Source organism: Mustela erminea, chromosome 1 (genome assembly GCF_009829155.1).
Source record: "Mustela erminea isolate mMusErm1 chromosome 1, mMusErm1.Pri, whole genome shotgun sequence".
Taxonomy (NCBI): Eukaryota; Metazoa; Chordata; class Mammalia; order Carnivora; family Mustelidae; genus Mustela; species Mustela erminea.
This window is the reverse complement of record NC_045614.1, coordinates 89,806,092-89,823,078: the sequence shown is the minus strand read 5'-3', so window position 1 is coordinate 89,823,078 and position 16,987 is coordinate 89,806,092. Positions and strand designations below refer to the sequence as shown.

Sequence of the window (16,987 nt, the reverse complement as noted above, 5' to 3'; positions counted from 1 at the left end):
TAGCTTGCATTCCCACCAACAGTGTAAGAGGGTTCCCCTTTTTCCACATCCTAGCCAACATTTATTATCTCCTGTCTTGTTAATTTTTGCCATTCTCTGTGGTATAAGTTGGTATCTCATTGTGGTTTTGATTTGTATTTCCCTGATGGCTAGTGATGTTGAACATTTTTTCATGTGTCTGTTAGACATTTGTATTTCTTTTTTGGAGAAGTGTCTGTTCATGTCTTCTGCCCATTTTTTGACTGGATTATTTGTTTTTTGAGTGTTGAATTTGATAAGTTCTTTATAGATCTTGGGTACCAGCCCTTTATCTGTAATGTTATTTGCAAATACCTTCTCCCATTCTGTGGGTTGTCTCTTAGTTTTGTTGACTGTTTCCTTTGCTATGCAGAAGCTTTTTATCTTGATGAAGCCTCAAAACTTCATTTTTGCTTTTGTTTCCTTGCCTTTGGAGACATGTCTTGAAAGAAGTTGTTGTGGCTAATGTCAAAGAGGTTACTGCCTATGTTCTTCTCCAGGATTTTGATGGATTCCTGTCTCACATTGAGGTCTTTCATCCATTTTGAGTTTATCTTTGTGTCTGGTGTAAGAAAATGGTCCAGTTTTATTCTTTTATATGTAGCTGTCCTGTTTTCCCAGCATCACTTATTGAAGAGACTCTTTTCCCATTGGATATTTTTTTACTGGTTTGTCAAAGATTAGTTGGCCATAAAATTGAGAGTCCATTTCTGGAGTCTCTATTCTGTTTCATTGATCTATATGTCTATTTTTGTGCCAGTACCATGCTGTCCTGGTAATCACAGCTTTGTAGTATACCTTGAAATCAGGCAACATGATGCCCCTGGCTTTGTTTTTCTTTTTCAACATTCCCCCCCGCAATCAACATTCCCCTAAGCAATCTACGTTTTCAATGCCATCCTTATTAAAATGCGATTAGCATTTTTTAAGGAGTTGGAAGAAACAATCCTAAAATTTGTTTGGAACCAGTAAAGACACAATGTAACTGTGGAAAGAGAAATTAAGGAATTGATTCCATTTACAATATTAACAAAAACCATAAGATGCTTAGGAATAAATTTAACCAAAGAGGTACAGGATCTATACTCTAGAAACTATAGAACACTCATGAAAGAAATTGATGAAGACTCAAAAAGATAGCAAAAAGTTCTAAAGAGATTCTCACCCCCAGTATTTTCCTTAAGGTCTGTCCCAGTACCAGCAGAAGAGCCACCAGGCTGCCACTTTCCCCTGCCATGCATGTGGGAGGCAGCCATCATTAATCATGCACTCTTTCCATGTAGTGTCACAGGCAGTCCCTGCCAGCAGAGGAGGCACAGCGGAGAAAGCCTCTGAGCTAAACTGGACCTGTTAAGCCCTCTCAACACTTCTGCATCCAGTCTCCTCCAAATAGTGGGCAGCTAGATTTCTCTTGTAAAAGAGTCCTGTTTAATGAATCACTTTGAGGTGAGGCCCCAGACACTGCATTTATACTGGGAAGTGTTTTTGAGGAACTCCATTTAGTTTTAGTCTTTAGGAGAAACAAACAAAAAGAAAAGAAAAGAAAGCTATGAACCGTAATCTAATACCGTGTGTCTAGATCATGTTAGTTATGATAGCGACTAGCCACAGGAGGCTTTTAAAATTTAAATTAAGTTGAAATAAAATTAAAAACTCTCTTCCTCAGTTGCACTAGCCACAGTTGAAGTGCTCAGTAGTTATGTCATATTGGACAACATAGATATATAACATTTCTATAATCACATATATTTCTGTTGAGCAGGGCTGAACTACAGGTTGTATTCTGTATCCTAACAGGTATTTCTTATTACACTTGGTCATCTACTCAACCCCTTCTTCTTTTTCAAAACACATCATGTCGTCCTTTACCAACGAAGCAAAAACAGGTAAATGCTAGGCTATCATTGAAAGCAGAAGCAAGTCTTAAATGAGAAGGTGTAGGAGCAGATAAGGGATCATAAGTGACCAGTTATCATGCTTTCTCGAGGAAATTGGCTTCTGGCTTCATATGCTGTCTTAGTTTTTCCTGTTGAATATAAAAATGATCTTGCTTCTTCTTCCTTTTAAATTTAGCTCCATGTATGAGACCAGAAGCCCAAAATCCATTTTGTGAGTCCCCAACTTCCTGTTAACATAACATTAATGGAAGATTCAAACCTATGATTATATTAGAAAGTGAAAATAACCAAACAAAGTAAGACTGGGATTTGATGTTTCTACTGGGCAAATTTAGTTGCCTGAGAAACAGGAGGAAAGTATTTCAGTGCCAAAATATAAAGAACATCACTGAATTTGTTCTTTCTCTCTCCTTTAGGAGCTAGAGTTGGTATGATAGGAAAAGGAGGACTGTAACATGGAAGAGATAGTCCTTCATACGATTTCTTTTGATATTTTGTTCAAGTTTTATGTCTAAAAATTTCTATCAGCCTTTATAATTATCCAGGTAAATTTTATACATCCAGTTCTTCTTCTAAAAGTGGGTGACATTTGAGTGCTATAAAATTAATACAAATGTGATGGAATGGACATAATTGCTTTCTAGAAAAAATCTCCTCTTTATGACTCACTGTTAGAGGAAAAAAATGTGAGCCTGTAAGTTCCTAGAGCATCAATATATCTGATTCCTTATGCACATTTTCCCAGGAAAGCTGTTTTTCAGGAAATAGCATCTCTGCTGATTTTTTCTTTTAGTCCCTCTGTTATCTCAAATTAGAAACTCAGGAAATGACTGAAGTAATAATTTACTGCACCTTAGTGATTTGGCATAGTATATTCTAGAAAAACATTCATGTACACATACTATCAATTTAAATCTTATTCATTAGATGTCCCTTTGTGGTTCTCATGGTTTTAGTTCTGGGTTTGCTGGGTACATCTGTAACCCAGCAAATGCTCCATGTTTGAAAACGTCAAAACACAGACACTGGGTTCCCAGACACAGTTCCTCGGCTTGCGGGATTAGGCTACTGTCACAGAATTGCAAAAATGACTTGGACCTCCTGAGAGTAAGGGAAAGAGGAAAAGTGATTTTTTAAAGACTGCTAAAGCGCAAGCTCATTAATGCACGAGCTGCACCTTAGAGATTTGTTAAGATTGGAACAGGGTTGAAATTTGCCTTTGCATCACCTAGAAGAAAGTAATTGTTAAGCAAATTAAGAATGTAAATCATTTTATAAGAAATGTTCAAATATGCAGGTCTGGGAGTCCATTAGACCCAGGCTTAATCCCTGGCTCTGTCACTTACCAGCTATGACTTTGGGGCAGGTTACTTAACCACCATAAACCTCATTTTTTATGTCTGTGGCATGAGGCTGATAATTCCTATCTCAAGAGATTGTCTCAAGGATGAAATGAAATATTATATGTGTAGTTGGTTATTAGCGTAGTTAGCATTAGTGGCTTGAAAAGCAAGTTACTTTAAAAAGAGATTTATAGAGAATGATATGCTTGATGAGGGTACAGAGTATAAATATCCACAGCTTTTCTCCCTTTCCTACCCTCTGGGGAAGATTCAGTGTGCCTACTGCCGAAGGAGGAGCTGACAGGGTAAGTAATGATTAAAGTTGTGAGAGGAGAGAAACCTAGAGGGCAGATTAATTTACAAAATAAAAGACTAGCTGTGAAAGAAAAAAAAATAATAAAGGATCTAAAAGCCTTGGAGACAGAGAGAAGGGTGCTGTGGGCTTTGTGGGATAGACAAAAAGGAGAGAGGGGCAGCTGCAGTCTGATATTCAGGGGAACCAGGGGGGTCAAGAAATTTGGGGAAGTGTCCTATGCTTTCTTGAGAGTCTTAAGTAGCTGTCCCACAGGGAGGGAAGTGTAGCAGAGTGGGTAAAGGTCCAAATTCTGGAGCTGGGGCTCTGGTTTCAAATCCTGGTCCTCCCCACTCTGTTCCTGGATAGCCATGTACAACTGTTTCACGTCTCAAGGCTGTGGTCCCTCTCCGGGGAACGGGGCATCCTGACAGCACCTACCATGGGATTCTCCTGGGGGATCAGGTGAAGGATTCTTCTAAAGATTGGATGACAAACTGTTGAGTGCTTGGCAGATACAGAAGAGCCGGATAAATGTTACCTGAGCTTACTGGTACGATTTCTAAAAAGGACAATAACATTTTGCATTTGTTGAATGCTCACTGTAGATCAGGATTCTTCTGAGAAGTTTATGTGGATTAGTTCATTTAATTCTGAAGACAGCTCTACAGGATAGGGACTTTTATTATCTCATTTTAGACATGAGGACACTGAGGCATAGAGGATTCAAGTAACTTGCCCATAGTCCTGCAAGTGGGTAGTACTTGGGTTAGTCTCAAATACTCTAATGCTTCATCCACACTCTTGCCCTCTATGCCTTTCTGCATCTCTTACATGAGTACCTGATCTTAAGTTAACCTGTGGAACAGTTTTTCTTCTTTAATAAATGCTTAGTTTATATGCAACAACCTACCCACCCAAAGTGTGGTCAAAGGCCATTACAACAGGGACACCCAAGGAACAGCATCTGAGGCCCCACCCCAGACCCTTGAAACAGAAGCTACAGTGAAAAGCACTGCTCTAGAGTATGAAACTTTTGGAAGATGGACTGTCTTATTTATGTCTCCATCCTTTACAGTGTTCAGCACAATGCTTGCCACTCAAGAGTAGACTTCTTCTTTTTTTTTTTTTTTAAGATTTTATTTTTAAGTAATCTCTACACTGAAAGTGGACCTTGAACTTAAAACCCTGAGATCAAGAGTCTCACACTCTACTGGCTGAGCCGACCAAGCTCCCTGAGTATTATTCTCCACTAAATCCAGTAAATCAGAATGTTGAATAGGAAATAAATTGATGAGTCCTCATGGAATAACAGCTGGTTTATCTTCAGTGGAGTGAATGAATGCTCCGTACCTCCAGCTTCCAGCACAGTGCAAGGCACATGGCAGATACTCCATACATAGTTCTAGAATTGAGATGGAAATGTTGTGTGATAGTGTGATAGAGACCTCCAGCACACCAGCCTTCCCTGGATGTGCTGTGACATTTTAAAAGGCCAAATAATGCCAAAGCAAGCAGAACAGTGATTATGCACTTATTCTTAACACAGTTTTAAGACAAGCTCTGCTCAGTTGGTTCCCCTGTGAACTCAAGCTGATTCTCTTCTCTCTTGAGCTCTCTATTGTCTTGGCGTTGTTTGCAGCTCATTCAGAACCTAATTAAGTTTCAGGATCAGTTTGTCCTGTTAGAGAGTGTGGATATGTTGAAGTGTTTTTTTTTTTTTTTTTTTAAATATGTAACTTAAATTATCTGAGTGAAACGACAATTATAATTTGCTTCTAAAATTGGCCAAAAGTCAGCTTTCATCAAAATAATTCTCAGCAGACATTAGTCTCTGTAAAAACAGGTATTGTATGGAAGGCAACAAAGAGGATTTAAATAGGCCTCGGAAAATGTATTGATAATCTGGTCATATTAATCCTGTTCTCTAACAGAGTGTGAAATTAGTTGTTTACTTCACTTATCTGCAGCTGGAGGTAGCTGATCACTCGCTGACAGAGCCATATTTTGTGATCACCTTTCAGTGGTGAGCTTCAGCTGGACCAAATCCAAACAAAGCCAGTGACTTCACTGGCCTATGTACTACCTCCAAAGTCAAGGTCAGGACTACTGTTTTTTGTGGGCAGCCACAAAGAACTCATGAACTCCAGTGTATCTGGTCAGGGCTTTCATTTGTGCATGCACATGAAGGTAAGCCAGGACCTAGGAATAATTGTGAAAAGTTAGATTTATCTTCACTATTTCCACATTTCTTTCCTATACTCTATCCCCCACCCCCATCCAAACTGAAGGCTTATGTTGGTTTCATCACCATTCTACAAATACTATCAAGATGAACACATTTTAGATGCAACGAAATATAAGGGTAGGCTCTGACCTAGAGGAGTTCATATATATATAACCAGCGATTAACTGCCCTAGATCCCTCTATCAACTTAGTGGATCCATCCCCCACTGGTGTTGAGTGTTGGTTTTTAATGTCTCGTAGCTATCCCATTTCTGGAGAACTGACTGCCCTCAGTCAGTGGGGGTAGGGAACAAAACTAAGACCTAATGCTTTCTCTACCCTAGCATGACTGACTGACATGGGTTTGTAAGAGGCTCGAACTCATTCCTTAAGGTGGACGAACCCATGGTAAAATCCATGCTGGAGAGTCCTGCAGGAGGAAACAGTATCACCAAAGCACAGTGATAGTTAGAACCTTGGAGACAGAGTTGCCTAACAGGACCAGGGTCATGTAGGCACTTGCCACTGCTAAGGAGCAGAGTAGGAGTTAAGAAGAAATATACTCTTTTCTCTCTCCTCCCTTCCCTGGGTCTGTATCACTTCAACACAACAGGTATCTTAGTCTGTCTGAGCTGCTATAACAAAGCACCATAGACTTAGTGGCTGAAAAACAACAGAACTTTATTTTTCACAGTTCTGGAATCTGGAAGTTCAATATCAGGATGGCCTTCAAGATCAGCATGGTCAGATGAGGGCCCGCATCTGGGTCACAGACTTCTCATTGTATCCTCACATGATGGAAACCCCTAGGGAGCTCCATGGAATCTTTTTTATAAGAGAACTAATCTCATTCATAAGGGTTCCACCCTCATGACTAACACTGTCACCTTTGGGGGTTAGGATTTCAATGAATGAATTTAGGGCGGGACACAAATGTTCAGACCATAACAACAGGAAAGTAGCCAACAATGAGCTGGCAGTCAGTAGAGGTCAGCCTCTTAGCTCCCTAAACAGAAGAATAGAGAAGAATCAATGGGGAAGGGATAATGACCAGCATAGCAGCATTTAGATAATCACAGACTTTTTTCTCTCCTTCAGTCCAGCCATCATATTGATACCAGATTGATCTTTATCAAGTATGTATTTCACTATATCCATCTTCCCAGTTTTAAATCCTCCAAGGGCTTCCCGTTGCCTAAAGGAATAATACATACAATTCCTGGCCATCTGTCCCATTGGTTAAAAAAAAAAAACTCTGAACATGTGTCCCAGTTCATTTGTTTATTGCAGGTATGGGCTACAAAGATGGAAGGCATTTAAGGGGTCTAGTAGAACTTTGATCTTAAAGTATTAGTGGGAATTTTAAAAGAGTTCCAGTAGGCAGTGGGAAAAATGAATTTTTTAATACTGAGAGCTATCAGATTACAATAATAATAGCTCCACTTTTGGAGCTCCTGCTATATACCTGACATTATGCTAATCACTTTACATATATTATTTCATCTACTTATCATAGCAGCTCTTCAGAATAGGTATAATTGTGAGAGAAGTGAAATACCCTGCTCATGCTCACATGTTTAGCGAATGGAGAAGCCAGAATTTAAACCTGGAAGGTTCTCCTTAATGAAATCTTTCTTCCATTATGCCTCATAATTAAGACTAGACATTAGAGAAATGTATCATTCTGTCGAAAACCCTGTGTTCTACAGAAAGAGTCAGTGGGTCAAGAAAGTGGATAGGTGAAAGGAGCCAATCTGAAAAGGCTATATACTGCATGATTCCTATAAGACATTCTGGGAAAAGCCCAAACTATGGAGATAGCAAAAAGATCACTGGTTGCCAGGGGGGTGTGGGGAAGGAGGGATGAATAGGCAGAGCAAAGAGGATTTTTAGGGCAATGAAACTACTCTGTATGATACTGTAATGGTAGATACTTGCCATTATATATTTGTCTAAACCATAGAATGTATACCAAGAGTGAACCCCAATGTAAACTCTGGATGAACAGTTTAGGTTCATCAGTTATAACAGAGGTACTCTGGTGAGGTACTTTGATGATGGAGAGGATATGCAGGTGTGGGGAAAGGGGGCATATGGGAAATCTCTGTATCTTCCTCTCAATTTTCTGTGAATACACAATTGTTCTAAAAACAGATTCTTGAAGACAAAAAGGGAAAAGAAAGGAGATGGATTCAGGCATGAGTCTATAAGGATGGGGCAGTGAGAAAAGATAATGCCTCCAGAGATAGGAGAGACCACTCAGAACTGCACAAGAGAAATGTGGATTCCAACGAGCCAGTTAATGTGTTGGGAAAAGCAGAATTCAGGAAGACATTGATTGAAGAATAAGCCATCTTTATCAAAAAGTTGATGAAGTGCTCACAACCTTTCCAACACTGCCTGAACACAAAGCTTTGTTCCACTGGTCTGTTCCTTCTCTGTTCACTGTTCTTATAAATTTCATTTCATACATGCTCTGCCGTCTGTGTTGCTCTAATAATTGGTCTGCTCACAACCTGTAAAAATAGAGGGACAGTCATTTGTTGAGCTGGGTATTTACAATTTGCCTATTTTCTATATGTGAATAAAATTTACTCTAAAATATAAGGAAAATATGATTCTGTATGGAGGTTGAAATAAATCAGGGATATTGTATCTCTTGTTCCTTGGTAGAGTCAATCACTTCTGGGGCTAAAGGTATTACATATAATAAGAATAGCTTTGGGCTAGGGGCTTGAAAACTGGCATTCTGGCCCCAGCTCTGCAATGAGAATAATTATGGTATGGGTAAATTATCTGTTCTTTCTGAGCTTGAATTTTCTCATATGTTGAAAAGAATGTCCTCGAATCCCTGTTAATGTTCTGTATGGTTGAACATAGAACAAGTCTCATCCTCAAACTGACTCCATAACAGATACTAAAATAGAATCACAACTCTTCCCTGACTGCAAATCCCCGTTACCTGATATTTAAGAGAAGAGCTTGGAAAACATTTTCTAAAGAGGGACAGATGGTAAATATTTTAGACTTTACAGGCCATGCAGTCTCTGTTGCAACTATTCAATTCTACAGTTGCAGTGAGAGCAACCATACACAATACATAAATGAATGAATATTGTGTTCCAATGAAACTTTATTTACCCAAGTAAGTGGTGAGCCAGATATGGCACAGAGGACTTAGCTTATCTGTTCCTCTTCAAGGACATAACTTTGTGGCAGTCAGTGCAATTTCCCTTCAGTATATATAGGGAAAAACTTATGTTCACAATAATTAAATAGGATGTTGGGGAGTTGGAATGGGAAAGAAAGAGAGAGGGAGGAAGGAAAGAAAGTAGTGGGAGGAAGGGAGGAGAAGAGAGAGAAAATAAGGAAGGGAGGGAAGTAGAAGAAAAATGCAGAGCAAGAGTGGAGAGCTTTGTGAAAGACCATTGGGAGAGAAGGTTGGGTGCCATCTGCCATGAGTGAGGGGCATTGTCAGATTGGAAAAGGCTTGGAGCTGGCAGCTAAGTTTGGAGAGACCAGTTGGGGAGTGGGTGTGTAATGCTGAGGAACATCCATCACCTTGTGAAAGAAGTGTACTTGAACCTAGTATGGTGCTGAGTACCAAGGGGAAACCTACTGAATATTTGTGGAGAAGGGAAGGAAGAGAGGGATTACCCCCACTTTATAGATGAAGAAATTCCACAGCCCTGACGCTGTGTGAGGTTGAGGAAGCCATTGCCATTTTTCTAAGATATCTACAAAGAAACAGATTTCCATAAGGAGGATATTGAATTTCACGCCTGGGAGAATCTTCCAGTGTCCTCACAGGTCCAGTCCTCCTAAAAGAAGGAGAAGAGTGTTGGTGGCCTTGGGGGGGATGCCCATAGCCCAGGCCTGCATGATTCAAAGTATTATCACGTGGAGATGGGAAGGGGGACTGCAGTGCTTATTATGACTGCTGTTTCCGAGAGTTCAGAATCAGAGGCTGTGTCTTTCCTCTTACAGAGTCTCCCCCATTCCTTCCCCTTTTAGATTCTGAATCCTGATGTGGCAGGTAAGAGGGAGGAAAGCTGAGGATGGACTTCCACACTTGGGGCAGAAAATCTGATTCTGGGCCTCTTTCCTGGAGCTTGCTGGCTGTTGGCATCTTGAGATGGTGGGCCAGGGTTAAGAAAGGGAAGCTGGGGGGCACCTAGGTGGCTCAGTGGGTTAAGCCTCTGCCTTCGGCTCAGGTCATGATCCCAGTGTCCTGGGATCGAGCTCCACATTGGGGTCTCTGCTCTGTGGGGAGCCTGCTTCCTCCTCTCTCTCTCTCTGCCTGCCTCCCTGCCTACTTGTGATCTCTGCCTGTCAAATAAATAAATAAAATCTTAAAGATAAAAAATAAAGGGAAGCTGAGAAGATGTCTTCAGGCAGGACAACATTCTTCTCTGTGCCATCACATAAAAGGAAGAGGAGAACTGGATTTTTAGGGAGTCTTAGAAACTTGGAATGTGATTATATTGACTAGCCAACAAATCTGTAAGATTTCACACAAGCCATGCACTTAATATAGAGCTGGATTACAGTTTGCGCTAATTGATTAATTTTATTTCACAAACTAAGAATTTTACTATGCAAATGTATGCAAATCGTATAGAAAAATTGCCTTCTTAGCCAAGCACACCAGCACCTGTTGGGGTTTCTCGTTGTTTCTTTGGTTTTATTTGTTTGTTTCACTGGAACTGTGCCACTGGGGTAGAAAGTGAAATAATAAGTAATTCAGGATTTGAAGTTGTTTGTTGAACAATATCCTGAAAGGTGATCAGAAGGCTTTCTCCTTTGACAAATACCATGGTGACTGGTGTGTCTTTTTTCCTCTTTCTTGCCTGACACAGAATGAAGAAGATGAGCAACATTTACGAGTCTGCTGCCAATACGCTGGGAATCTTTAACAGCCCCTGCCTGACCAAAGTTGAGCTGCGTGTGGCCTGCAAAGGCATTTCTGACAGAGATGCTCTTTCCAAACCAGACCCCTGTGTCATCCTCAAGATGCAGTCCCACGGGCAGTGGTTTGAGGTAGGCATGTCCAAGGAAATGGACAGAAGCATGGCTGGGGGCATCGATTCAGAAATGTTTTTGCATTTCCTGTCTTCGGATGGTTTGTTTGGATGAGACAGAATATTCTTGAAATGATTATGATCACATTTCTGCTTGTATCGTGATGTTTGGATGCGGTGGTTTTAAAGCCCTGGGTATTTTGACATTTACCCTTACTCTGTGTGCTCACTGTGGGTGTAGTAACCCTGGGAAGGGTGAAGAGGATTGCCTTGTAGAGGCCACATCTTACAACATTTATTTTTGGAAATGAAAACTCAATATTAACTACATTCTCCTGGGGGCTCACCAAGGGTCTGGCACCGTTTTAAGTACTGTATGTAAAATAACTAAGTTGGTCCTCACGACAATCCTCTGAGGAACAGAGATAGATGAGGAAACACTGAAAGGTAAAGGATTTGCTCAAGATCATTCAGCTTGTGAACGGAAAACCTAACATTTACACACAGGCTGTTGGGCTCCAGAGCTTGAACTCTGAATTGCTATTTTATCCTTATCGTGAGTGCCAGTGTGTGTGCTCTTGGTGGTTTGTGTGGAGATATTGCAGGTTGAATTCTGCCCTTGGCTTTTGCACATTGATTTAAACATCAAAACAGATCAGATGAGGACTAGGTTTTTTCTGTTTTGTTTTTGTTTTTATTTTCGTTTTTTGTTTGCTTTTGGGTATCTCGTCTGAGTGAGCAAAGCTCTGTTCTGAGGTGGATGGTGGGATTAGGAGGAGCAGGAGCAGCTGATGGAGAAGTATTATCACCTCAAAGGGCATGAGGTACTGGAATTTGGAGAAGGGATTTGAAGCCATGCTGAGCAGAGCAGTAGTAGAGAGCCACCTGTTTTGCGTCCCTGACAGCAAACTCCTCAAGTCTTCAATACTTCTCCCACCTGTTTGCAAATAGCTGGAAAATGCTGTTCTAGGGGGTCAACTCTTCCATACCACAGAAGAAAGGAAGCTCCAGAGGCCTGAGAGGCAGTGTGTTTGGTGGGTGAGTAGATGAAGTTCAGGTCAAGGCAACTTGCTTGGGGCAATGCGTCATCATAGGTCTTTAACTTCAGACTTATTTAGGGCTTATATTGTAAACATTAAATAGCATTCACAGGTATCTTAATGTGTAATATATTTTTTTCCTTCCAAATAGTCTCGCTGACTTTGTTGACGTGTGTTTTATTGTTTTTTTATTTTTTATTTATCAGAGTGAAATGGCAGCTTGCATTAGAAGAAAATCACTCCTTGAAAATAAGAGGAAAGAAATTAGAAAGAATTCATCTCCTAATGCCCCCTTTACCTAAGTCAACTATTATTTGTATATAGGTCTTTTCCTTCTGGAGTTCATATTTTTACATGATTCTTAACATGCATATAAAATTTTATTCCCTCATTTTATGACCTAGTAGTATATTTTTCTATATTGCTGTGATATTCATGATTATAATTTTTAAAGTTGCATAGTATCCCACCACATGAATTTATTTATAATTTTCTTGCTTTTTCACGTGGAAGTTGCTTCCAAAAATACCCTATTTTAAACTGCGGTGGACGTCTTTGTGCATAAGACTTCTCCCTACTATTTGAATGAGTTCCTAGGAAACATTGTCGAAGTAGAAGAACAGATACAAAGGATAGGAAACTCTGGGGGCTTTTGGTACATATCGTCATGTTGTTTTTCGAGAGTGCTCTATTAAGTGTTACTCAAAGTGTGGTTTGCGTATAACTACCAGCTCATAAACTCTTTGTTACCGGTGCACAGATAAGAAACTGGTGCCCCCGATGTAAATTGATTCACTGCTTCCTTCATTCAAAAAGTCTTACTCTTTAAAAAAGTTAAACGTCCAGCATATGAAGTGATATAGGCTGATTTATAATCTTGGCACTTTGAGAAACACTTCCGTAATATACTTTACACTCTTTTAACAATGTATATTCAGGATACAGTTAGAGAAACACAGCCCCTGCCAGGTAGCTAATGAAGGATTTAGTTCAGGGAATTAGTAATGAAGGAGTTGGAAATGCTGAGGGATTAAATAGCGACAGTGTGGGAACCCAGGCATCAATGACAGGAGTCTGTTACTTTGCTTAGGGTGTGGTAGTAGAGAGCTGAGGCCAGCTTGTATAGGCTTGTGAAAGCTGACTCTTAAGTATTCGGGAACTTTGCAGGCAGTTTTGATGTGGGTATCCCTACCACATACATTGGCTGACATTTCAAATCAGGGCTTACCTCCCACCCAAAGCCAACTGTTGCATATGTATCAACAGACCACTGGGTGAGAGGGGCCAAAGAAGGAGATAGTAGTACCAGAACCAAACAGCCATCTAGCACAAACTGGATCCATGGAAGGGGATGCCTATCTGGTAGGAGTGAAAGATGGAGATGAGGATGATGCTAGAATGCTGCCTGAAAGGGAGGTGAGGATACCCTAGCATCTGCCTGCCTCTTGCTCTCGTGTATCCCATTTGTGTCTTCCACTGATCGAACCTTGATGGAAGTCCATAGACAAGGTTTGCAGGGAAAGAGTATAAAATGCTCTTGAGAGCAAAGAAGCAAATGACCAGCACGGAAACTTTTGACAACTCACAGTGGCTTGAATAATCATTCTCCCTCTCAGCAAGTAAAGCATATTTATTTACTGCTAACACCTTCTTTTCAATACAAATTCATCAAGTGGTCTTATGCTAGAAACACACCTGTGTCACAAGTTAAAAACATCCGACAGTCTATTTAAAGCATACGGCTACTACTATCTATGTTCAGTGAAGGCTGGCAAACATGGACAGTGCACTGGCATGACATTTATTGATGCATGCATTTTCCTGCGTCTACCCCTTACAACATGTCTGGATTTACAGAGAGATTCCTACGTACACTGCTACAGAACTGAGAGAAAGCCTTGCAGAAGAAAATTCATGTTGGCTCGGCCCATGTCTTCTTGGTGGGGAAATCTGGTAATTGCCTCAGTGAAGAAAAAAGAGAGAGCGAGACGAAACTATTTGGATAATGAAGAGATTGTTGGGGCGTGGGTGCTATGTCGAGGTGAGAGGGAAAAGCAGGGTGAGCTTATCTTTCAGAGGGAATTTTAAAAGTTTGGCGAAGAGACTCTAGATCAGCACTGTCCGATAGAACTCCCTGGATTAATAGAAATGTTCTTCATCTGTGCTGTCCAGGGAGATAGTCACTAGCCCCTGAAAGGTAGCTAGTGTAACTGAGGAACAAAAATTATTAAGATAATTAATTTCAGTTAATTGAAGTTAATTGAAATGTAGATAGCCAGCCTGGTTCCAGAGTCTCTAGTGTGCTAGAGAATTTGGCTGGGTTGGAGAGAAGAAGAAAGGTAATCTGTAAAAATGTTAAGAAGGCTCTTAATTTTACAATTCAAATGGTTTTGGGGGAGATGTAAATACCGATTGACATTTCCTTTTTATTACTTGTGATTGCTGGCCTGTGCTTTTGTAATGGACTTGCAGCTAGGAGAGGGTCCCATTTTGCCCTGGTTTACAGCTCAGGTTATTACTGGTTAGTTAGAACTGCCTTTAGATGGCCTTCTCATATGGAGAGGACTGTTGGCTTTTTAGTTGGCTGTAGCCTGTTAGCCCTGGAAGAGAACATTGGCCTCTAAAGTGAGCATGAAACTGTAAACCTGATTTTTAGACTCAAAAAGATCTGTAATTCTGACCTTCTGTGTTCCTAGTAGTATTAAGCGCCAGTGAGGATAAATCTATGTTTTTGACATATTGGAAATCAATTGGTCTGTAATGCACAAGAGACTGTTGCTCTTCTCGGACCAGCAGAGTTTGAGATGAATATCTGATGAGTGAGAAGACGGAGAGGATCCTTTTGTCTCCTCCCAAAATATGGAGATGGGATGGTGTTCTCGTTGGGTGAAACTTTCAGTATTTCTTTAGTGGTCATGATTTTCACTGTCAGAAAGGAAGGAAAGGACACTTGTAGGTTGGAAATGCATTAGAAACTGAGAGTTTCAGACTTAACATTTAATTTCCCTAATTTGGAATCATACCCCTTTAAAAAAAATCCTCCCCACACCATCTCCTGGCCACATGACAGCAATAGTATATGGTACAGCAGAGTGTAATGGCATATAGACCACATTTCATTTTCCGATGAAGAGTGGAAATAATTTCCTCCTACCTTCCGGTGAATACTGATGTGTTCATTAACTTTTGGAACTAAGCATCATAAAAATTAACACTTCTCAGGGATTCAAAAGACAAGGTCCCTTGTGAACTAAAGACTTTTGTTCAGTTTCCTAGAGCATATGCTGTATCCCCTGGGTACATTGGGTGTCCTCCATGAGGCAGAGCTAAGCCCACAATGCCATGGCCCTTGGCAGAAATCCTATAAATGGCATGTACTTATCTTCATTGGAAAAAGCTGAATTATTTCCACGCTGTTAAGATGTTGCTCCAATCACCTTTAATTCCATTTTTACATTTAGGGTTTTGGTTTTGTTGTTGTTGCTGTTGTTTCAATTCTCCATAATGGAAATCTTATTATCTTAAAAGCCTTGTTAAGGAAACTTACTACATTTAATTTTAATACACAGTTCTTGAGTTCCTCCATAGGAAGCTCTAAGTAATTCTGAGACCTAATTACTATTGGATCAATTCCATATGAAAACATGTTATATGAATCATGTGCTTTGGTAGATTGTTGGTAATAATAGCAATTGGTAGTAGTAATTAGTGTGGTTATATCTGAGAGTTATCAGTGGACTCTGATGCAATCTATTATTACTTACACTAATATATCCATATGTTGTATTCACAAAGGCTATCTACCTATATTATTTCATTTGCTTCTTATAATAGTTTCATGAAAAGGTGTTACAGACATTGAAATTAATTCCAACACTTATTGGGTGTCATGAGAGAACATGGTTTGTACCCCTCAAAGACCTCAGAGTCTCATGGAGGAACTCAGTCTGTCTTACAGGTTCAGATGGTCATATGACCTTGAGAAAGAGGGCTCAAAACAAATGAACTCTTCCTTTCCCTGGACGTGTGGTGGGCAGATGGTTTATGGCATCTCAGCCTATCTATAACCAATCTTGTGGGTGGACCCGCACTTGTGGTTCTTATGATGACTGTTAGATGTCTTTCAGCAATAACATCAGGAAACTTTGAAAAAATAAAGGTTTATTTTTTACAGGACCTGGAAATTAGCTAGCACACCTGGGGCCACAAAGTGAGGTCTTGGCTAGAATGAAAGAGAGGGAGTGTGCACACAGGCCTAGGGTTCTGATTTTATTGGGGTGGAGGGTAGGGACCTAGAGTTTGGCAGGCTCACTTTTTACTGATGAATTTAAAATGTAAGAACGGGAATTTAAAGTACAGGAAGGATAAAACAAGGGGCGCAAATGCTCAGTTTTCAAAATCAATCCAGAATTTCTGAAACAAAAGAACATCTGTATAGGAAGGTACCCTGGCTTTTTATGAAGTCCTGTGGCTGGCTATGTGTGTATTTGAGATAGTCCTCTTTGAGATGGATGCCTCTTTGAAAGCCTCAACAAGGGGCACCTGGGTGGCTCAGCCAGTTAAGTGTTTGCCTTCCACTCAGGTCATGATCCCAGGGTCCGCAGATCGAGCCCATGTCTGGCTCCCTGCTTGGTTGGAAGCCTGCTTCTCTCTCTCCCTCTGCCTGCAGCTTCCCCTGCTTTTGCTTTCTCTCTCTCTCTCCCTCTGTGTCATTAAAAAACAAAGTTTTCTGAAAGCCTCAACAATGGAAGCTTAAATCAGGCACCTGTTTTGCCAAAAAAACAAAAACAAAGCAAAGCAAAACAACCATCAGGATTTATTTTACAGCAGACCATCTCAAGGGTGCATAGGCTACTTTTATGTGGAGTGGGGATAAAAATACATTGCTCTTTCATCTCTCCTTATTTTCCATCCTTTCTGCCCACTCCCAGCCCACCCAGATGTTGGGTATGGTTGTCCTATGATCTGACGTCCCTGCTAACAGCATACAAGGGGAACTATGAGTCCATGGTGGTGAGCTTGCCCACTCCCAAATGAATATATGTGAACTTTTTCAGAAGTTCACTTTTGGCTGGAGGGCTCACAGAAGAATTCTGTGGAGTAAGTCTTTTTCATGCTTGGGACAGTAGTGAGCCATCACTCTTTTGT

General features: G+C 40.4%; 1 protein-coding gene across 2 annotated transcripts in view; it reads left to right on the top strand.

The window, feature by feature from the left end:
* Nucleotides 1-16,987, top strand: part of CPNE4 (copine 4) — a 468,028-nt gene that overhangs the window by 122,252 nt on the left and 328,789 nt on the right. For both annotated transcript variants that reach the window (XM_032333091.1, XM_032333096.1), the window contains exon 2: nucleotides 10,638-10,818. In XM_032333091.1, coding sequence (XP_032188982.1) covers nucleotides 10,638-10,818 — 181 coding nt within the window. The remainder of the gene's footprint in view (nucleotides 1-10,637; nucleotides 10,819-16,987) is intronic.